This window comes from Lissotriton helveticus, chromosome 1_1 (genome assembly GCF_964261635.1).
Source record: "Lissotriton helveticus chromosome 1_1, aLisHel1.1, whole genome shotgun sequence".
In the NCBI taxonomy this organism is placed as follows: domain Eukaryota; kingdom Metazoa; phylum Chordata; class Amphibia; order Caudata; family Salamandridae; genus Lissotriton; species Lissotriton helveticus.
The window spans coordinates 1,694,552,138-1,694,575,875 of record NC_136057.1 but is presented as its reverse complement, the minus strand read 5'-3'; the positions used below and the strand labels follow the sequence as shown (position 1 = coordinate 1,694,575,875).

The 23,738-nt window shown below is 45.5% G+C and overlaps 1 protein-coding gene across 1 annotated transcript in view; it reads right to left on the bottom strand.

The window, feature by feature from the left end:
- Positions 1 to 9,234: 9,234 nt before the first annotated feature.
- The window catches only part of LOC144831343 (zinc finger E-box-binding homeobox 1-like), a 421,511-nt gene continuing 407,007 nt past the window's right edge, over positions 9,235 to 23,738 (bottom strand). The window contains exon 8 of the mRNA XM_078688986.1: positions 9,235 to 18,113. Within this exon, the coding sequence (XP_078545112.1) occupies positions 17,716 to 18,113 (398 nt within the window). The 3' untranslated portion in view covers positions 9,235 to 17,715. The remainder of the gene's footprint in view (positions 18,114 to 23,738) is intronic.

Here is a 23,738-nt window from a genome sequence, read left to right as displayed (position 1 = left end):
TCACTCAGGGCGAATAATGCATCACTCAGCACCACCACAGCTTCACTCAGCGCCATAACAGCATCACTCAGCGCCACCACAGCATCACTCAGAACCACCACAACATCACTCAACGCAACCATGGCATCACTCAGCACTACCACAGCATCACTCAGCACCACCACAGCATCACTCAGCACCACCACAGCATCACTCAGCACCACCACAGCATCACTCAGGGACACAACAATATCACTCAGCTCCACCACAGCATCAGTCAGCACCACCTCAGCATCAATCAGCACCACCACAGCATCACTCAAGGCCAGCACAACATCGCTCAGCACCAGCACATCATCAGTCAGCACCACCACATCATCACTCAGCACCACCACAGCATCACTAAGACCACCACAGCATCACTCAGTACCACCACAACATCACTCAGCAGCTCCACATCATCACTAAGGGCCACCACAGCATCACTCAGTACCACCACAACATCACTCAGCAGCTCCACATCATCAATCAGCATCACCACAGCATCAGTCAGCACCACCACAGCATCACTCAGGGACACCACATCATCACTCAGGGCCACCACAGCATCACTCAGGGCCAACACAGGACCACTCAACACCACCACAGCATCAGTCAGCACCACCAAAGCGTCACTCAGCATTACCACAGCATCACGCTGGACCACCACAGCATCACATAGCATCACCACAGCATCAGTCAGTACCACTACATCATCACTCAGCACCACCACAGCATCACTCAGGGCCACTACAGGATCACTCAACTTCACCACAGCATCACTCAGCAGCACCACAGCATCACTCATTACCACCACAACATCACTATGCGCTACCACAGCATCACTCTGCAGCGCAACAGCATCAAAAACATCACCACATCATCAGTCAGCACCATCACAGCATCATTCAGGGCCACCACTGCATAACTCAGGGCCAGCACAGCATCACTCAACCACCGCAGCATCACTTAGTGCTTCTTACACTTTTTAATTACAACTTCTCAAGATGCTGCAAAGCAGCCACACTTCTCTACAGCACATCTTAGAAACATTGGAAAAGTCAATAGCTCTACCTAAACACGTATAAGGCCCCCCAATGCATAGCCAATAGGTCTCGCCTTTGGGACATTATAAGTGTTTAGTTATCCAGCACAGTATCCTTCATTAAACAACATCAAGTGTTGCATAGCTAATCACTTACAAGGTCTCAAAAGCGAGACCTATTGGCTATGCCAATGCTTGTTTATCGTTAGAGTCCTGTTGTCCAGTTACACACTGATGGACTCCTCTACTTCTAAATGAATAGTGGCCATCCGGCTGTAAGATACGCAGAATATCTTATTACGGGGTTATAAGCCTATTTGAACCGTTGCTACTTACTAGTGTCAATAAATTGATGCTAGGAAAGCTGTGTTTATTCTTACACTGTGCCTTTTGTCAGTCTTGTTGGTGAACAAATGTGTTTATTTCTGATGTTTCATCTCGAGAACAATTGTTATCCCGTTTCCCAAATAGCGTATTTAATTTCACGTGGCAGAAACGTTTCTCTGCCCTTTTTAGCTCTAGATTGAATACAGAGACTCTTATTGACTACTTTGGGCATCATTACAAGTGCCTCAAATATTCCATTGGGGCGTTTGACTTACCAGCCCCATCATGAATTACCTGGTCTACTGAAACACCACAGACCTGCCATGTTGCACCACTGAGTTTGTTTAAAACCAAGTAGCAATCCTCCTGATATACAGGGAGTATTCTCCCACTTCTTGGGCACTGCTGTTCTTTTTCCCTTTCCAGGTCCACTTTATGCTGCATGACAGACTTGATTCATAAAGGGGGTGGTGATGGACAGAGTATCTGAATTAAGCAGAACACTCCTACCCAGTCAAAAGATCAGGGCTTGATCCATCACCGTTTTTTAGCTCACTGCACCATCCCAGCTCAGAACCTGGCTACATGCAAATTAGTCTGACCCTGGCCCAGTGCATCATGGGAACAGGGCAGACCAAACTACCAAGCCAATTCTTTACTGGAAAGGAAACAAGCTTCCGGGGACCGGTTTCTGGCATTACAGCCGTCTTCGGCCCGGCTTGCTTGAATCCTGATGGTGCAGTGAGCAAGGGACTCACATCTGAGCATACCCTCCCACACTTGTGGTGGCCAAAACGATTCATAAAGGGGGTGGTGATGGACAGAGTATCTGAATTAAGCAGAACACTCCTACCCAGTCAAAAGATCAGGGCTTGATCCATCACCGTTTTTTAGCTCACTGCACCATCCCAGCTCAGAACCTGGCTACATGCAAATTAGTCTGACCCTGGCCCTGTGCATCATGGGAACAGGGCAGACCAAACTACCAAGCCAATTCTTTACTGGAAAGGAAACAAGCTTCCGGGGACCGGTTTCTGGCATTACAGCCGTCTTCGGCCCGGCTTGCTTGAATCCTGATGGTGCAGTGAGCAAGGGACTCACATCTGAGCATACCCTCCCACACTTGGGGTGGCCAAAACGATTCATAAAGGGGGTGGTGATGGACAGAGTATCTGAATTAAGCAGAACACTCCTACCCAGTCAAAAGATCAGGGCTTGATCCAGCACCGTTTTTTAGCTCACTGCACCATCCCAGCTCAGAACCTGGCTACATGCAAATTAGTCTGACCCTGGCCCAGTGCATCATGGGAACAGGGCAGACCAAACTACCAAGCCAATTCTTTACTGGAAAGGAAACAAGCTTCCGGGGACCGGTTTCTGGCATTACAGCCGTCTTCGGCCCGGCTTGCTTGAATCCTGATGGTGCAGTGAGCAAGGGACTCACATCTGAGCATACCCTCCCACACTTGTGGTGGCCAAAACGATTCATAAAGGGGGTGGTGATGGACAGAGTATCTGAATTAAGCAGAACACTCCTACCCAGTCAAAAGATCAGGGCTTGATCCATCACCGTTTTTTAGCTCACTGCACCATCCCAGCTCAGAACCTGGCTACATGCAAATTAGTCTGACCCTGGCCCAGTGCATCATGGGAACAGGGCAGACCAAACTACCAAGCCAATTCTTTACTGGAAAGGAAACAAGCTTCCGGGGAAGGGTTTCTGGCATTACAGCCGTCTTCGGCCCGGCTTGCTTGAATCCTGATGGTGCAGTGAGCAAGGGACTCACATCTGAGCATACCCTCCCACACTTGTGGTGGCCAAAACGATTCATAAAGGGGGTGGTGATGGACAGAGTATCTGAATTAAGCAGAACACTGGATGGATCAAGCCCTGATCTTTGGACTGGGTAAGAGTGGTCTGCTTAATTCAGACACTCTGTTCATCACCACCCCCTTTTCTGAATCATTTTGTCCTCCATAAGCGTGGAAGGGTATACTCAGACATGAGTCCCTTGCTCACTGCTCCATCAGGATTCAAGCAAGCCGGGCCGACGACGCCTGAAATGGCAGAAACCGGTCCCCGGAAGCTTGTCTCCTTTCTGGTGAAGAATTGGCTTGGTAGTTTGGTCTGCCCTGTTCCGATGATGCACTGGGCCAGGGACAGACTAATTTGCATATAGCCAGGTTCTGAGCTGGGATGGGGCAGTGAGCTAAATAACGGTGATGGATCAAGCCCTGATCTTTGGACTGGGTAAGAGTGGTCTGCTTAATTCAGACACTCTGTTCATCACCACCCCCTTTTCTGAATCATTTTGTCCACCATAAGCGTGGAAGGGTATACTCAGACATGAGTCCCTTGCTCACTGCTCCATCAGGATTCAAGCAAGCCGGGCCGACGACGCCTGAAATGGCAGAAACCGGTCCCCGGAAGCTTGTCTCCTTTCTGGTGAAGAATTGGCTTGGTAGTTTGGTCTGCCCTGTTCCCATCATTGCACTGGGCCAGGGACAGACTAATTTGCATATAGCCAGGTTCTGAGCTGGGATGGGGCAGTGAGCTAAATAACGGTGATGGATCAAGCCCTGATCTTTGGACTGGGTAAGAGTGGTCTGCTTAATTCACACACTCTGTTCATCACCACCCCCTTTTCTGAATCATTTTGTCCACCATAAGCGTGGAAGGGTATACTCAGACATGAGTCCCTTGCTCACTGCTTCATCAGGATTCAAGCAAGCCGGGCCGACGACGCCTGAAATGGCAGAAACCAGTCCCCAGAAGCTTGTCTCCTTTCTGGTGAAGAATTGGCTTGGTAGTTTGGTCTGCCCTGTTCCCATGATGCACTGGGCCAGGGACAGACTAATTTGCATATAGCCAGGTTCTGAGCTGGGATGGGGCAGTGAGCTAAATAACGGTGATGGATCAAGCCCTGATCTTTGGACTGGGTAAGAGTGGTCTGCTTAATTCAGACACTCTGTTCATCACCACCCCCTTTTCTGAATCATTTTGTCCACCATAAGCGTGGAAGGGTATACTCAGACATGAGTCCCTTGCTCACTGCTCCATCAGGATTCAAGCAAGCCGGCCGACGACGCCTGAAATGGCAGAAACCGGTCCCCGGAAGCTTGTCTCCTTTCTGGTGAAGAATTGGCTTGGTAGTTTGGTCTGCCCTGTTCCCATGATGCACTGGGCCAGGGACAGACTAATTTGCATATAGCCAGGTTCTGAGCTGGGATGGGGCAGTGAGCTAAATAACGGTGATGGATCAAGCCCTGATCTTTGGACTGGGTAAGAGTGGTCTGCTTAATTCAGACACTCTGTTCATCACCACCCCCTTTTCTGAATCATTTTGTCCACCATAAGCGTGGAAGGGTATACTCAGACATGAGTCCCTTGCTCACTGCTCCATCAGGATTCAAGCAAGCCGGGCCGACGACGCCTGAAATGGCAGAAACCGGTCCCCGGAAGCTTGTCTCCTTTCTGGTGAAGAATTGGCTTGGTAGTTTGGTCTGCCCTGTTCCCATGATGCACTGGGCCAGGGACAGACTAATTTGCATATAGCCAGGTTCTGAGCTGGGATGGGGCAGTGAGCTAAATAACGGTGATGGATCAAGCCCTGATCTTTGGACTGGGTAAGAGTGGTCTGCTTAATTCAGACACTCTGTTCATCACCACCCCCTTTTCTGAATCATTTTGTCCACCATAAGCGTGGAAGGGTATACTCAGACATGAGTCCCTTGCTCACTGCTCCATCAGGATTCAAGCAAGCCGGGCCGACGACGCCTGAAATGGCAGAAACCGGTCCCCGGAAGCTTGTCTCCTTTCTGGTGAAGAATTGGCTTGGTAGTTTGGTCTGCCCTGTTCCCATGATGCACTGGGCCAGGGACAGACTAATTTGCATATAGCCAGGTTCTGAGCTGGGATGGGGCAGTGAGCTAAATAACGGTGATGGATCAAGCCCTGATCTTTGGACTGGGTAAGAGTGGTCTGCTTAATTCAGACACTCTGTTCATCACCACCCCCTTTTCTGAATCATTTTGTCCACCATAAGCGTGGAAGGGTATACTCAGACATGAGTCCCTTGCTCACTGCTCCATCAGGATTCAAGCAAGCCGGGCCGACGACGCCTGAAATGGCAGAAACCGGTCCCCGGAAGCTTGTCTCCTTTCTGGTGAAGAATTGGCTTGGTAGTTTGGTCTGCCCTGTTCCCATGATGCACTGGGCCAGGGACAGACTAATTTGCATATAGCCTGGTTCTGAGCTGGGATGGGGCAGTGAGCTAAATAACGGTGATGGATCAAGCCCTGATCTTTGGACTGGGTAAGAGTGGTCTGCTTAATTCAGACACTCTGTTCATCACCACCCCCTTTTCTGAATCATTTTGTCCACCATAAGCGTGGAAGGGTATACACAGACATGAGTCCCTTGCTCACTGCTCCATCAGGATTCAAGCAAGCCGGGCCGACGACGCCTGAAATGGCAGAAACCGGTCCCCGGAAGCTTGTCTCCTTTCTAGTGAAGAATTGGCTTGGTAGTTTGGTCTGCCCTGTTCCCATGATGCACTGGGCCAGGGACAGACTAATTTGCATATAGCCAGGTTCTGAGCTGGGATGGGGCAGTGAGCTAAATAACGGTGATGGATCAAGCCCTGATCTTTGGACTGGGTAAGAGTGGTCTGCTTAATTCAGACACTCTGTTCATCACCACCCCCTTTTCTGAATCATTTTGTCCACCATAAGCGTGGAAGGGTATACTCAGACATGAGTCCCTTGCTCACTGCTCCATCAGGATTCAAGCAAGCCGGGCCGACGACGCCTGAAATGGCAGAAACCAGTCCCCGGAAGCTTGTCTCCTTTCTGGTGAAGAATTGGCTTGGTAGTTTGGTCTGCCCTGTTCCCATGATGCACTGGGCCAGGGACAGACTAATTTGCATATAGCCAGGTTCTGAGCTGGGATGGGGCAGTGAGCTAAATAACGGTGATGGATCAAGCCCTGATCTTTGGACTGGGTAAGAGTGGTCTGCTTAATTCAGACACTCTGTTCATCACCACCCCCTTTTCTGAATCATTTTGTCCACCATAAGCGTGGAAGGGTATACTCAGACATGAGTCCCTTGCTCACTGCTCCATCAGGATTCAAGCAAGCCGGGCCGACGACGCCTGAAATGGCAGAAACCGGTCCCCGGAAGCTTGTCTCCTTTCTGGTGAAGAATTGGCTTGGTAGTTTGGTCTGCCCTGTTCCCATGATGCACTGGGCCAGGGACAGACTAATTTGCATATAGCCAGGTTCTGAGCTGGGATGGGGCAGTGAGCTAAATAACGGTGATGGATCAAGCCCTGATCTTTGGACTGGGTAAGAGTGGTCTGCTTAATTCAGACACTCTGTTCATCACCACCCCCTTTTCTGAATCATTTTGTCCACCATAAGCGTGGAAGGGTATACTCAGACATGAGTCCCTTGCTCACTGCTCCATCAGGATTCAAGCAAGCCGGGCCGTCGACGCCTGAAATGGCAGAAACCGGTCCCCGGAAGCTTGTCTCCTTTCTGGTGAAGAATTGGCTTGGTAGTTTGGTCTGCCCTGTTCCCATGATGCACTGGGCCAGGGACAGACTAATTTGCATATAGCCAGGTTCTGAGCTGGGATGGGGCAGTGAGCTAAATAACGGTGATGGATCAAGCCCTGATCTTTGGACTGGGTAAGAGTGGTCTGCTTAATTCAGACACTCTGTTCATCACCACCCCCTTTTCTGAATCATTTTGTCCACCATAAGCGTGGAAGGGTATACTCAGACATGAGTCCCTTGCTCACTGCTCCATCAGGATTCAAGCAAGCCGGGCCGACGACGCCTGAAATGGCAGAAACCGGTCCCCGGAAGCTTGTCTCCTTTCTGGTGAAGAATTGGCTTGGTAGTTTGGTCTGCCCTGTTCCCATGATGCACTGGGCCAGGGACAGACTAATTTGCATATAGCCAGGTTCTGAGCTGGGATGGGGCAGTGAGCTAAATAACGGTGATGGATCAAGCCCTGATCTTTGGACTGGGTAAGAGTGGTCTGCTTAATTCAGACACTCTGTTCATCACCACCCCCTTTTCTGAATCATTTTGTCCACCATAAGCGTGGAAGGTATACTCAGACATGAGTCCCTTGCTCACTGCTCCATCAGGATTCAAGCAAGCCGGGCCGACGACGCCTGAAATGGCAGAAACCGGTCCCCGGAAGCTTGTCTCCTTTCTGGTGAAGAATTGGCTTGGTAGTTTAGTATGCCCTGTTCCCATGATGCACTGGGCCAGGGACAGACTAATTTGCATATAGCCAGGTTCTGAGCTGGGATGGGGCAGTGAGCTAAATAACGGTGATGGATCAAGCCCTGATCTTTGGACTGGGTAAGAGTGGTCTGCTTAATTCAGACACTCTGTTCATCACCACCCCCTTTTCTGAATCATTTTGTCCACCATAAGCGTGGAAGGGTATACTCAGACATGAGTCCCTTGCTCACTGCTCCATCAGGATTCAAGCAAGCCGGGCCGACGACGCCTGAAATGGCAGAAACCGGTCCCCGGAAGCTTGTCTCCTTTCTGGTGAAGAATTGGCTTGGTAGTTTGGTCTGCCCTGTTCCCATGATGCACTGGGCCAGGGACAGACTAATTTGCATATAGCCAGGTTCTGAGCTGGGATGGGGCAGTGAGCTAAATAACGGTGATGGATCAAGCCCTGATCTTTGGACTGGGTAAGAGTGGTCTGCTTAATTCAGACACTCTGTTCATCACCACCCCCTTTTCTGAATCATTTTGTCCACCATAAGCGTGGAAGGGTATACTCAGACATGAGTCCCTTGCTCACTGCTCCATCAGGATTCAAGCAAGCCGGGCCGACGACGCCTGAAATGGCAGAAACCGGTCCCCGGAAGCTTGTCTCCTTTCTGGTGAAGAATTGGCTTGGTAGTTTGGTCTGCCCTGTTCCCATGATGCACTGGGCCAGGGACAGACTAATTTGCATATAGCCAGGTTATGAGCTGGGATGGGGCAGTGAGCTAAATAACGGTGATGGATCAAGCCCTGATCTTTGGACTGGGTAAGAGTGGTCTGCTTAATTCAGACACTCTGTTCATCACCACCCCCTTTTCTGAATCAGCATGACAGACTTGGGCAAGGAAAACAGTGGCGGTTGCTCCATGCCAATCACATTGACCTAGTGGCTCTGTGATGGATATGTTGGAAAATCAATTTTGACAATTCTGTCAGAAACCATACAGTTCCCGCAGATTTAAAAGAGGTTGTGAAACTACACGTTTGACAGGGTGAGAGCACTGCCAGTTTGGGAGGCTGCTCCTTTCCCTGCAAACTTTCACTGAGACGCTGAGAGTGTTATCTAAATTTGGGTAGCAGTGAAAATTGCACTGATTTTTTAAGTAAGTCTTACATTTATATTTCACATTTCCCACTACGTAGGGATATGAAATTGCAGTGGTGAATTCTCCTCCAGAATTTGCACGTCTTCCCAAAATTGAACAACTTTGCTTTATCACACAATTTTAAATCATTCGTAAGGTTACTGAAGTCGGCTATCAGTAACCTTTCGCATTTCATCCAATATCCAGACAGGAGACGTGCATTAAATGTTCCCATATGTCACTGGCTCGAGTTTGGGGCTATGCAGTCTGCAGAAGACATGCATGGTAGAGTAGTGTTCATATAACTCTGTAATCCAAAGCACAGTGCATGAGAACTTTCGTATTCAAATGTCTCTCAATCAACTTTGGTCCTAAGTGTCAAGACATTTAAATCCATGGCCTGTACCTCAAACCTGCCCTCACGGGTTAGACGGAAATTAAGGACAATAAAACACAGTCTCCTGGTGCAAAATGCTTTATTAACAGTGAATGACAAGTTTCTGGCAGAAGCCATAAAAGCAAATATATATTTTTATTACAATATATAAAAGAAAACCAGGTTGGACCAAAGTGCTTTTTTATTTATATTTAGAAAAAATAGCCACTTGGCGCTGCACTACAAGTGCGTGCCAGATTTAAGAATGCATACGAAAATGTGTCATAGTGTAATGTTAAAATCACATCAGAATTGTAAACAAATGTGATTTACACACGTCCATGCGGAAGGCAATCATTTCAGGCGAATGCTGACAGGGTGCCAACCAGTCAAATTTCCAGAAATATATTATTTATTTATAATATCTTTGTCCAGCTGTATGTCACCAAGGTTACATCGAGGACCAGCAACTGGTTGATTGCGATCGTGTGAAATAAGTTTTGTCATTGGTTTTGTTAGAGCCTTCTGTTTCCTGAATCACCACCTCCTGGCTCCTCTACCTAATCCGAAGTGTAACCTGCTGCAGTTCGAGCAGCACTTGCACAGGAAACAAACTACTCCGTCTTCTTCCTACACAAATACTGGGGTTCAAGCTTAACACAGACATGGTGCTGTGAATGTGACAAAAAAGGACAAGCCTTCTAATCCTAGTTTCTCACTAGTACTTGGTGTGATCTTACGTCTGTATTAGAAGCCGCACTGATGAGAGTCTGATAGACTGGAGAGCATTCGAACCACAGCTTACAACCCGCCCCATGCAAAATCTCAGCTAGTGCTGCAGACGAATTCAAGGATGGGACTCACTTCGCAAGAGGTGACCTCCAGAACTTAACACATTAGGGCAGAGGTGACCTCCAGAACTCAACACTTTAGGGCAGAGAGGTTACCTCCAGAACTCAACACTGTAGGGCAGAGGTGACCTCAAGGACTCAACACTTTAGGGCAGAGGTGACCTCCAGAATTCAACACATTAGGGCAGAGGTGACCTCCAGAACTCAACACTTTAGGGCAGAGGTGACCTCAAGAACTTAACACATCAGGTCAGAGGCGACCTCCAGAACTCAACACACTAGGGCATAGGTGACCTCCAGAACTGGACAGAGCACGCCTGCCATGTCCAATAAAATTGGACATGACTTCACATGAAGACACCAGACTTATACCCAACACTCCATATGTGGCATTACCTGGGAGTCATAACAAAGCCACAGTTTTTCTAGGTTATAATGCTCCATTTGAACTCTGGTATTCCTCTTGCTCTCTGTGGCCTTGGCCTAATGTTTGCCTGCTTAGGGTCTAGTTGTGAGTGGCCCAATGTTAGAGGGCATTAACAGGGCACCTCAGAGTATCAGCAGTCCTAGGTTACCTTTTTATCAGCGCATCACGAGTTGATCCCCTATAGTTTTTTTCTGTTGTTGGGAGAAACCTGCAGATATTTGTATTTCCACACCGATTCCCAAGTGAAGCTGTAATCTGGGACATTTTATTGAGGACATAATCGCCAGGTACAGCCTGGACAATTGCTCTCAGTAAAAATGTATGATTACCCGAACCAGGAACACCGGGTGCAGTAGCACCACACCATGATTATTCTTGTTTAGGCTATTTGAAACCAAAATAGGATTATAGGTAATGACATCATAAGGGACTTTGAGGTGCTTCAGTATAAGACCTCCAAGACACTTAAGGAACTCCTGTCTTTGTAATAATCGCCCTAAGTTTGTTAAGGAAGATTGCATTGCTTCTTTCTGTGCTGTATCTGTTCTGTAAGGGAAGCTTGCACAGTCTCTGCACAAGCTTTACCTGTTTGTGGGAAGGAAGCTGTCATTGTTTATGTCTGCATTATACAGAGCTGACAGGTGTGTGTGTTTGTGAAAATCTTGCACTGTTGATACTCATACTGTATCATTTCTGTGTATGTGGGAAGCTTGCAGTTCTCATGGATACGTGGTACCTACTGTGTGTTTTTTAATGAATCTTGAGAAAAACTTTCCACTGTACCACAACTAAAATGATTTGCATTATCAACGCTTGATATACTACTAATCGGCAATGTTGATGTTTTCCTGGTAGGGAATGTAGGCCCACCAAGATTTACTGCTAAGTAATATCATGTGGTTTCAACCTCGCTAGTTAATTTTATGTGTCGTGTATAGGGTAGCGCTTCAAGTTGCATTGCTTTTAGGAGCTTTTACAAACCAGTAGAAGGCCATTTGGCATACTTAGAAACACCTAGGTGAAGTTTGCCTTCCTTTGGATACATAAGAAACATTGACCCTTTATCACTTTAACAAGTACATTTCATACAGGGTCATCTCACTGTCCAGTTCAAGGACAGGGATTCAGAGGCTTCCACTGTACGGCCTGCTCAGATTTTGAAATGTGGGCCATTGAGGTGGAGAGGAAGTCATGGTACAGTGCATATAATAATTTTCTAATTCTGGCGATTGGCAAAATAGAAACTTGTGCATGAGGCTTAACAAAAAAAGTAGTAAATCTGCACCCATAGAAATACTCCTTGAATGGGTACAACCATACTACGTCATGGAATTCACAAATAATTGGCAATTGTAGACTTGGAAAGCTGCGCCAGTCTCGGGTTTCCAGTCATACTATTGTAATCAAACACCCAAATGTTCATGGGACAAAGGTAGCAAACAGTCTAACCACTAGCAATCGCTTGGTGTAGCATCCTAATCCATAATTTATCTACCACTGTTCCACGCTGGACAGAGGCCCACCTAATGCAAATTGGTATTGACCCCGTTCCTCATGGGAACAGTCCATCCCGAGCCTTGGTCATCTCACCCCTCCACCCTGCAGTCCACTGCTTTTTCAGTTGAGAAATTTGAGTTTCACTCTTCCCAAACCTCACTTTGTTACAGCCATGGTTCTGGGATACAGGGTAAAGATACTAACAATATGAAACTAATTCTACACACTTGAATGCTAAGAAATCTTTGACATAGCAGACAGTGCGGCTTTCCTAGTTGCTTGCGGTGTGACCAGTCATTAGTACCACATAATGTCCATATCAGTAGTAGTCATAAGGTAGCCGTGTCTGCCAAGCCTTGGGTTTCTCTAAATGTGTGACTCTTCAAGCTCAGAGGTCAAGTTTTTTTTAAAGAATAATAAATGAAGCCCTTTGAAGAAGAGACCCTTTACTCAGTAAAACAGACCAGAGCCCTCGGCGTGATGTGCTTTTATTTCATAATTTGGATAAAATGTGCAGAGCTGTCTATTGTCACACACATTTCTCTCTGTTCCTAAATTGAAGAGGTTATGAAAAAACTTTGATAAACCGAGAGAGGAAACCGATTTATATTACGGTTTGGGAAATTAAAAAAAATATTTGAAAGAAAATCAGTTATTTTGAAAGTTCAGCAACAGACTATAGAGTTAGATACGAAATTGTATACCTCGTTTTGAGTCCTGCAAGTACATTCTTGCATCAAACACCGCAGAATAGTGGGTCAAGTATTTGTTGATATTACCCCAGCATCTGTTCGGGTTAAAAAACAAACAATGCGTCTGCTGCAATTGGGTGCTGCTGCGAAAATGCCATTGACCGTTGGCCTGCAATTACTCACAGGTGAGAGCCCAGCTGCGCGTTGAGTAATCCCGGCCAGAGAGCGCCGCCCTGTACATTCTGCGCGAGGAGGAGGGCGGGCTCCCAGGAACAGCTGATACACCGCCGGGTGGGGCGTCTCCCAGGCTGGTGACTCCACATCTGGAGACTAGAGATGTTTTCTTTGGGAATGTACATGGCAAGGAGATTGTGGTTGTCTCCTCTTCTCTAAACTTATGCTGAGCAGCCAACTAGCCAACAGTGAAGCACGCAGTTTTCATGGCAGAGCTGCAAGGACATCGATCGATTCCCCAAAATGCAAGGGACAGTGGAAGTGACATCACTCACCGCTTTACCCACAGAGACGTCACCCGGTTGTCCTCTTGTGCCACTCTTAGCATCTCAAATAGGGTGACCAGGCGTCCCGGATTTGGCAAGACCGACGGTCCCTGTTTTTTTACCAGCTGTCCGGGCAGATTTTGAGAAATTTAGCTCATGTCCCGGTTTTTGGAGAGGGTCGACTAGAAACGGGGGGAGGTGTTTTTAAAAAAAATGTTTTACAAAGCGGGGATAGTTAGCAGTTGTTCCAAGAAAGCAATTTAATTCACAGGGAAGCTACTGGGTTTACAATGTGCATATTTTATGTATGTTCTTACTGCCTGTTTTGTTATTCTCTGCTGAGGAGCGCTGCCAGTCTGTGCACTCGCTAAACTTATAGGTATACTCCTTCTATTTTTGTGAAATGTCCCGGTTTTTTTTTTGCTTTAAAATTCTGGTCACCCTATCTCAGAGGCTTCTTTCTTTATGCTGAAAGGCTAGGAGAATGGCAAGGAGTGAATACTGCCCGTCCCTGCCATTCCTGAGGCACTAAAAAGGGAACCACTGGTGGTACCCTGGCTACGCCTAATTATGTGCCAAGAAAAGGAAAATGATGCGGCGTACTACAGTACAGTTTTAAATAGCATTACTTCATTATTTTGTACTTTTTACACTTGTTAACACCTGAGTATTGGGTGTACCTTATTAGTTCCATTTTAATTCCCAAATATAGCAATAAGTAACAGAAAGTGACCAGTCAACCTTTGCAAAAGGCCTGCCACTGCGCGGTATTACGTACTGCAGCGTTTTTAGTAACTTTTGAACCATTTGAGCTAGAAACAATTTGTTTGTGTTAAAATCAGCAGATTATGCAGCAGATAAAGAATTATGTGGCAAATACAGTAAATCTATAATAATGCACAAATAGCTACATAATCACATAATTCCAGTGGCCCTGCATATGTTGTGCTACACCTTTCATCTTTTCTTCCCCAAAGACATAATTTCCCTCTTGTAAACAGACAGTGTAACTGACCTGGAAAGGGAAGAATTTGTCAACAGGGCAACATATGAAGGAAGTTTATTGCGAATGCTGAGTGACTTTTCACCCAGCTTTAATGTTTATGACTTGATTAATTTACAGCAAAAGTGAATGAAGCCACAGTCTGATGCATCTCCCCGTACAAGTCGTGTTTTGTTGAGTGACCATGCCTCAGTAGGGTGTGGTTGAGGATAGGAACATTGTACACATACACATGGCTGCCCTGGTCACATATTTGAGCTGTCTGAGCCTGCCAGCTTTAGTCCCTCTGAGTTGTGTATTCTTTCATGACTCCCTAACCTTGAAAATGTGAGTTTGCTTTCACCAGTGCACCTCTTGTCCCCATATTTTCAGCTAAACATGCAAGAAAAAATGGAAAAATTGAATTGATTCTATCACTAGTGCAATAATTCTCAGTATATAGTCTCCATATATTTCAGGGCTAGTAATCGAACACATTTCTACCAACGTGCCCCATATTAGTGCTAGGTTTTAGACCAACAGCACTTTGGGTCATGTCACTCCTGTGACCTGTAGGCGGTCATCAACATAAAAAAGTGAGACTACAATTGCTACTGTCACCAGGTAGCAAAATAAAACTGACTTATGTGTCAGGACCGTACGAAGTTGATCTTCATGACAAAAATGCCGCTCTGAGTAGTCTGTCCCCCATTGCACGTGTGTTTTGTAATGTTGTAGATTTTTGTCAAAATCTTATATCACGTTGCTTTTTACATAAGACTTGCCATAAGTAGGCATCACCCAAGAAAACATGTCTCCATGCACGTCAAAGGTGGCGGTCTCAAAGTAAAATATCACGAAAGGCTATGATCAAAACTTCCTGTTTCCTCATCTGAAAACTGTTTGTGTTAACTTTCATCTTCGTGGGATTTACTGTATATCTGTAATGTATATATAATATTTTTCCTAATAAAATCTTTTGAAAAAAAAAAAGAGGACAAAAAAAAGAGTTAAAGCAAAGTAAAATATATCTGGGATATTTGTACTCCGTGGACCCCACACTACAGTTCACAGTCTTTAAGCCTCACGTACCTGTATACAGATGAAGGTTGAAATGGGAGTTTGGGGTACCATTATCAGATTGTGGGGCCACAAAGATACTTAGCAAGTTGAGGCAGGTCTACCTAGTGTGTTCTTAAAATGAATCACTACTTAATAAAAGCCAATTTGGTGATCTTTTCTTAAGAGTTGTATGCTTTTTGGTTACTTCTTCGTGTTTGACTGCAGGGAAACTGAGAAATGTATGGTATTAGTATTTTATATGTAGAGCCTTCTACCCCTTACGAGGTATTCAATGGTGTCAGCTGTAGGGAATAACTAGCATGGGCATAGGATTTAAGATTACTTAGAGTCAGCAACAGAACAGAATGCAAAACAGTCAGCTTTGAGATTCTTCCTCTAAATCTCTAGTGGTTAAAAGTGAACTTCAATTTACAACTGAGCTTCTGCCCTTGCTGGTGCAATATATAAAGCTCAACAGGGGTCTTTGAAATGGAACACAGCAGAATGGGAAGATAATGAGACTGAACAATGAAATACGCTATTTGCATAGGTAATGCGCAGCGAGTGGCAAAGGACCGCAACATTCTGAAAAGAAACCCACAGAAAGTTTTTTTTTCTCAAAGTGTGGCAAGGATTGCACTTGGACTTCTCCTGAGGATTAACGGCTCTTGTTCAAAACAGGAACCTGCTGGTCAAATTACTCCAGTATGGCTTATGCTCCTGCACTGCTTTCTTATCGAAGAATTACACTTGACGAAAATGCTAATGAGCAACACTTAGGACAATAAAAAATATAAACTTGGACGTGAAGTGTCAATAATTAAAATGAATACAAACAATACTGACAATAATATTTGCAATAATACTAAGCGGCTTCATCCTGTTCTGTGTATTCTATCCGTCTTAACCGCATACCTCATCATTAGTGAAGGGAGCATGATAGTCAATGTAAAAGCTTTTCAAGGGAGTTAGGGGAAAACCTAATGTCCCTCCGTGTATCTGCGAGAAATTTGTTAGTGGTTTGGATGCTTTGAGGCTTTTGCTAAATGACACTATGCCATGTAGCAGCTTCCTCAAAACACCTGCAACCGGATGTAAACACAGTCACTTTGTGCACATATTAAATAAGAATGTGCTCTTTTTACACATAACATTTCTGAAAATTAGCAATAATATGCAGTTTTGCTCACTGCTCCATGTGCACTTTTGCACCTTTTTCTCACAGTCAGTTTTCTTTGCGATTCGGAGTCTGGTGGTGTAACCAGGGAGCGCATATGGATGCGGATGCTTTACTGCAAGGAGTAAAATAGCCCTTTAAAACGAACAGCAACCACGGGAATCAGCCCTAACGTTATTTACAAACAAGGGCTTACGGGATGCGATGATGTAATTGCTTCATCTCTCCCATACCATCCTCCAGGTCGAAAATACCATAAAGGAACTAGAGCTTACAAGGCAGTAGGGCACACCAGTTAAAAGTTATTGTAGTATTTTGTACATTAGTTATAGATATGAAATAGGGGGTCCCAGTATCATCCAGTAGTAGGATCATGTAGGCACATTCATGCCAGGTAACAGGAGACCATCTGTTCGAAAACAGTAATAGAATATTTTGTTGGTCACTTGAGTTTCCTTAAGTTCCCTGGTGCATTGCTTGGGCACCCTGGCACTTCTAGTGGTCTTCAGCCTCAAGAAAATGTTGTTTCCAAAGCACGTAAGAGCAGAGGTGACTGCTATGCCCACCATGCAGCTATTGTGCCTTACTGACTGCATTTGGAGTGGACATGAGAAATAACAAATATTGCTTTTGCAGTTATACTCCACCAAGTTTTCAATGCCGGGTAAGTTGTGTCTACTCCGTGATATGTCCCCTTGTTTCATACTGTGCATTTCCTGGACTGAAGTAAGTGGATGACACAAAAGTCCTTTCCCCTAAGACAGATTTGCAGTTTGTAAGTGTTTTTTTATAGTGGTGTCAGAAATCTGTAAAAATAAAACCAGTGCAAGCTCAGATTCGCAGTTCAGCCATCATATTAGCAGGGATAGAAGGTCATGGGCGGTGCCACTAACAGGGCATCCACCCGAATCGTACTCTAGTGGTGTTTGTATGCTTTCTTCTTGTAAAATCCATTAAAGGAGACTTATATGTGCTTTTTGCCCAAATTTCAGTTCATGAGATCAAAGATCAGGTACAGGATGGATCCACTAGATGTGCATCCCGAGGATCCTGTACCTGAACACCATTTTGTCATGTACTGCTGTTTGGTGTCATCATTTTATCGGTCTGTGCAACTGATCCATCAGCTATAATGCGCCATGATGAAGTTGACTTGGTCCGCCAAAATTTCAAGACGATTTCTGAGTGAAGATCAAAGCTTCCTTCAATGGACCTCCTGAGTCACGGTCTGTGTCTTCCTAAGAATAAATACCTCCTTGGATTGGCAACTTGTTTGCACCCACGTCTGTGGCCTAAATGTCTTCCTTGCAGCATGCAGTATGCGCGTTCTAGCCTGGACATATAGGGAAAACAAGAAACCTAAGTGGTCTGAGATTTCATGGCACCATGTTCCGAAGAAGCTCTTGGCCAGGCCCTTTTGCATAGTTGGCATTGACGGTTACCCCATTTTCATAGTTGTGGCAGGGGCGTGGCAGTTCAGGATCAGCGAGGCTGCTCCCTAATACTCTTGCGGGACTGGGGGTTCTCTCAGGGCTCTCTTCCACACTCCGTGGGTTCCCCAGGGGTTCCTCTAGGAACTCGCTGGCATCGTCTTTTCTGCAGTAGGCATAGCGGTGGTTCATGTGCTGTGAGTAGGACCCTGAGTGTGAGAACCGCTTGCCACACTTGTTGCATTGGTACGGCTTCTCCCCTGAGTGAAGCCTTGAGTGCTCGATGAGGTGGTGTTTGTGCTTGAAGGCTTTCTGGCAGATCTCACACTGATGCGGCCTCTTCCCTGTGAAGAGAAGCAAAAACATTTTATGAGTGGTTGCTGCACTGATGACATCACACTCAGAATTCACATAGGAAACGGACATCAGACTTCCTTCATGGACTGATAAAAAGTGTACGCTTATAGGGGCATATGTATTCAGCCTCTTTCTCGTTCACAAACGGGCCGATTCTCAGAATCGGCCCGTTTACGAACGGGAAAAAACCTTTTGGGATGTATCATCCCAAAAGGCCCTCGCACAATAGAAATTTGCGATTCCCTATTCTGTGAATGCATTTAAGGAATCGCAAATTGCCATTCCTTAAATGCACTTCAGGAAGCACCCAAGTTGTGCGATTTCTTTGAAAAATGCACTTCTTTGCATTTTTCAAAGAGCCATGTGGCGCACATACATGCCTTTAGTGCATGTATGTGCGCAACATGTGCACACATGCTTATTTCAGGGGCGCAACAGAGTGTTTTTATGACACCTTTACACACTTGAAATTGCATTCACAATTTGCGAGTACCTTATGGGTACTTGTAAATTGCGAATGTCTTCCCATTCATTCCCATAGGAATGAATGGGAAGGTATTCCTTAATTGCGAAGCACAATTTGCGATTCGCAGTTAAGGAATACGTAGGAACCGCAATGAATATTGCGAATCCTAAATACATTGCCTTTTGCGAGTCCTTTTTAACGAATTGCTAAAATTCGCTATTAAGGACTCTCAAAACGCTTTCTTGATACATATGCCCCATAATATTTTAAAATGTGCATTTAACAAGCACTTCTGTTGTTCATAGTTCTAGTTGCAGTAATGTTGTGCCATTGTACTTCTGCAAGCGACAGGCAGTTCATATTATCCTATAAAAGTTTGAGAAGCTTAGCTGAGTGACCCTACTGACCTTTCAGCCTATGCCTGGAGTATGCACACAGTACTTGCTATCAAGTGACCACTGCACTATCTTACAGGCAGGTCTGGCTCCTAAAAGTTGTCAGAATTAAAACAATAATTAAATTATGTAGTTACATTCTTCAGTTACCAATTTTATTGGCTTTTAGCTCGGTAAATATGTTCATGACGTTTTAGAACATGAGATTTTGAAACTTTTCAATGTGTTCCTGTGCTGCGCATTTCACAATTCCCAGCATTCACTGACTATTGAGTATCTTCACGTCCTCTCTTTTCCATAGCTGCCTGCCATTCTCTCCCTCAACGCAAAGAATCTCCCTGATTGTTTACCAATCATTTTCTGTTGATTGTGTTTGTAAGCATCCCTGAAAGGCATTTATTAACATAAAATATCTCTAGAAACTTTTTAAAATGATCCCAGATGATCATGAAATATATATATATACGTGTATATATATATATATATATATATATATATATATATATATATATATATATATATATATATATCTATACTACTATTATAAAGGGAGAACTTGCACCTTTTGGCCAGGTAAACTCGGGAACCACAGCGCCAATCCACACACCCAATACATTGTTGGAATCCTCAGGGTGTGTAGATGGACATAGGCGACATTAAATTTAAAAAAAACCTAAATCAAAAAATTTAATTTTGAAAACAAAGTAGTCCGCTAAAAACAAGCGCCGGCCGCGACGTAGCGCTGACCGCGACCTAGACATAATGACGAGATGCGGGGAGGAGCGGTGACGTGCGGCAAGGAGTGGCGGTAGAGTCCGGAGTGGGCGGAGGCTCAGGTAAGGGGCGGCGAGGAGTGGCGGTGAAGTCCGTTGCGGGCAGCTCTGTAAGGCAAAGGCAGGCGGGAGGCGGGAGGATCGAGGCGCGAGGCGGCGGGAGGCGGACTGGGCAAAGTCGGGGCTGGAGGCGGGAGGCGGGCTGGGCTATGTCGGGGCGGGCGGCGAGGCGGGAGGCGGGAGGGATGCGGTCTGGGCAATGTCTGTGCGGGCGTGCACAGAGCCTTAAAATGCTGCCCCAAGCCCCTTTCTCCCCTGGGCAACACCGGAGCGGGCTGCTAGTGTATATATATATATATATATTGTCAAAACAAAACCCTTTCAGGCATAGAGTGATGCATAAATTATGCAAAAAAGAAGGAGAGAACTCTGGGTAGTTCTCACGTTTAGGTGGAAAGCAGCCCCTGTTAGAGCACTCTCAACACCAGCGACACTCTAGATCTGCTCACCTCAAATGTCTGTTTTTCTATCAAATTTTTTAAGCATAGGATTAGCACAGTGCTATCCACGCCGAGATAGAAAATGACAAAGTTTTGGCAATTTATACACCAAAGTCTTTAAGCATAGGACTAGTACAGTGCTGTCCTTGCCGAGCTGTAACATTACAAAAGCCATTTATCACTCCAGGCACAATATTACAGCTTTGTATTAGTGAAATACCAACTCAAGCCAACCTGAAATGAGTAAAAGCAACCCATTGCAAAAACTTTGTCATACCCAGAGTTCTCTCCTTCTATTTTGCATATATATATATATATATATATATGCCTGATGTTTTGAGGCCGCCCTGTAGGGTGCATTGCTCCTTTGCTCGGAGGCTTTTTGGAAATGTTTAACCTGGAGCAAGAATTCTATTTTGCTCAACACAGGTGGCGGAAGGAAGGGATTCAGAGAGAGGGGGACTCTTTCACTCAGATCGTGCCGGAGCTGAGACATTTTTTTCAGGCAATCAAGGATTGTAAGCACTATGCAACAGACAACTCCAACGTGACAATGTGAGTTATTACCCCACTGCAATTGAAACATGCACTGTATATATTGGACACTTGAAGAAAAAAAAGGATATATTAACCGCTTCCGTGCGGCGCCGATTCCGCCCCTGTGCTGGACATTCCAGAACAGGGTGCGGTCGTGACGGAATCGTTCCGTCATCAGCACAGCTCAGCCGTGACTGATGTCGGAACGGTTCCGTCACAAGCATCGAAGGGGTTAAGATGTGACATGAACTGTGATTACCAGTGCAATGCATCATGGGTCTTGTATTTTATATGCCTGTCACGTGACTTTGAAAAGTTTAAAAGGCGCGCACCAAGCACTGTGCAAATGACTTTCTCCCCCTGTGACCAAGGCTGTCACCGAAACGCGTAAAGAAAGGAGACATTCTGCGCTGCTGAGCTTGTTAATAAATGCCTTTAATCCGGTATTGGGCCTCATGTGGTGCTTTGATGGATGTTAATTGTCGGGCTGCTCCATGCCTGATGTTTTGAGGCCGCCCTGTAGGGTGTATTGCTCCTTTGCTCGGAGGCTTTTTGGAAATATATATATATATATATATATATATATATATATATATATATATATATATATATATATATGCAAATCCAACTTGCCACTAATGTGCTTCTCTGCACCGACAGGTTCACAGACTTCAAGAACACGCCAAAGTCAGTCTTCAAGATATGGTTTAAATATTTATTTCGGTGCAAGCCATCAGACGCGTTTCGGACTTCACGTCCTTGCTCACTGATGATGATATATATATATATATCCAGAGAACCTCCCAAGAATAAATGAAGGTAGGGCACTCAATGCTTCAAATGTTTTAACATACGGGTAGGCTTATAACAACAATGGTCTCTCGGGACGCGTTTCAGCTTCCGCTTTCATCAACATATGTACATAAGACTTTGTCCCTTTCTATCTCGGCGTGGATGGCACTGTGCCAATCCTATGCTTAAAGACTTTGATAGAAAAGCAGACATTTGTGGTGAGCAAATGTAGTGTGTCGCTGGTGTTGAGGGTGCTCTATACAGGAGCTGCTTTCCATCTAAACGTGTGAACTACCCAGTTCTCTGCTTCTTTTTTGCATAATTTATGTGTCACTCTATGTCTGAAAGGGTATTGTTTTGATATATATGTGTAAAAATACACACACACACATGTACACACACACACACACACGCAAACACACACACACATATATCTTATCCAGGGGCGACTTATAGTTAGGATTGTGTTTCCATAGGAAATGCATTTTTCGTGTTGTTTAGCGCAGTTTGCTGAATCTCCACAAAACTTTTTTAAGAAGTGCTACTTTTTGGCTAGTTAGGGCATAAAAGGTTTTGCCGTGATCCGTCAAGTGGGGGGCTGAGAAAAAAGGGGGACTCAAAACGTGTTTTCCCCCTTCATATTTCTATAGGAACTTTAGGCACAGCTACAGCCTACGCCGCTGAACGGATTTACATCAAAAATGGCAGAAAGCTAGTTTCTTGGTCTGGAAAGAGTGCCTTTTGTGTTTTGGTGTAACTACGGGACATAGCAGTTACCCTGCCTGCACTGGCACGGTCAGGGAAACATGTGTTTCCTCCCGCTTGGTGGGAGCATTTATAAAAACTCAAGCCATGCAGTAGTAAACACAAAGTCTGCTCCCAACCGACGGGAGCTTTGAAAATCCTCCGCTGGTTGGGAGCACGTTTTTTATCTGTTTCCCTGCCCACACTGATGCAGGCTGGAATATAGATCAAAATATTGCCCCCATCCGAAAGGAGTAGAATTAGTAGCTGCTCCTTCCAGATGTGAGTCATGCCAGCTCTGCTGCATGCGGGGAGCAGACTGGGACTGCGATGGCCTTGTGGCTCCCCGCAGCCTCCAATGAGTATTTGGGACCCCCCTGGAATGGGGTCCTAACAAGGCTTGGGGTGGGGGGGCCATCCGCCCACCTCCCCTTTAATTAAAATAACCAGCCCTGGGGATGCCATCCCCAGGTCCTTTCAAGGCTCGGGGAGGGGGCCATGAGGCTCCCCTGCCTTTTTCATGAAATGGCTCTGGAGGATGGAGTCTCCAAGACCTAATAAGGCCCATGGAGGGGACTGCACGGCCCCCTCCTCTTTATTTGAAGTAGTGGACATGTGGTCCCCAGGGCCCTAGTAAAGCTTGGGGAGGGGTTCAGGGAGGGGGCAAGGCAGTTCCCCTCTCTTTTATAAAAAATGTCCTGGGGGATGGGGTTCACACCGCCAGGTCCTGTGGCAAACCCCCGCTGTGCAAGGATTTTGCTGTCTTTTGGGGGTTGGCCACAGGGCCTGGACACAGGCTAGGCTTTGTGGCTAACTCCCCACTGCGCATAGCCGAAGGCCATGTGAAAAATGGGGGTTCCTGGAAAAAAACAAAGGTTAACGTAACACTATATTAGGTGGAATGTTCAGTAACAACATAATGTTTTAAACTCTAAAAAACCACTGAAATTCACCAGTTATTGTTATAGTTATCTCATGTAACTATAAGTTGTGCCCTAAGGTAACCATAAATCGTGCCCTCACCACTCACTGCTATTTACCTTACATATTACATCCCTCATGACATCTTCTATGACATCATTGGTAATATCACTGCAAGATATGAAATTATTGATGAGAAAAATGTGTAGCGGGCGTGAGTTATAGTTATCTTGCAACAACTATAACTAAAACTGGTGAATTTCAGTGGATTTTAGAGTTTAAAACGTTACGTTGTTACTGGACATTTCACCTAACTATAACCTTACTATAACCTTTGTTTTTTTCAGTATCCCAAAAATCCTGCACTCAGATGAGTGCAACGAACGATTTACACCAATTGATACTCTCAAAGTTTCTTTTAATCTGACAGAAACAGATAACACGTTTCAACGGAATCACTCCGTCTTGTCACATGATTTGCAGC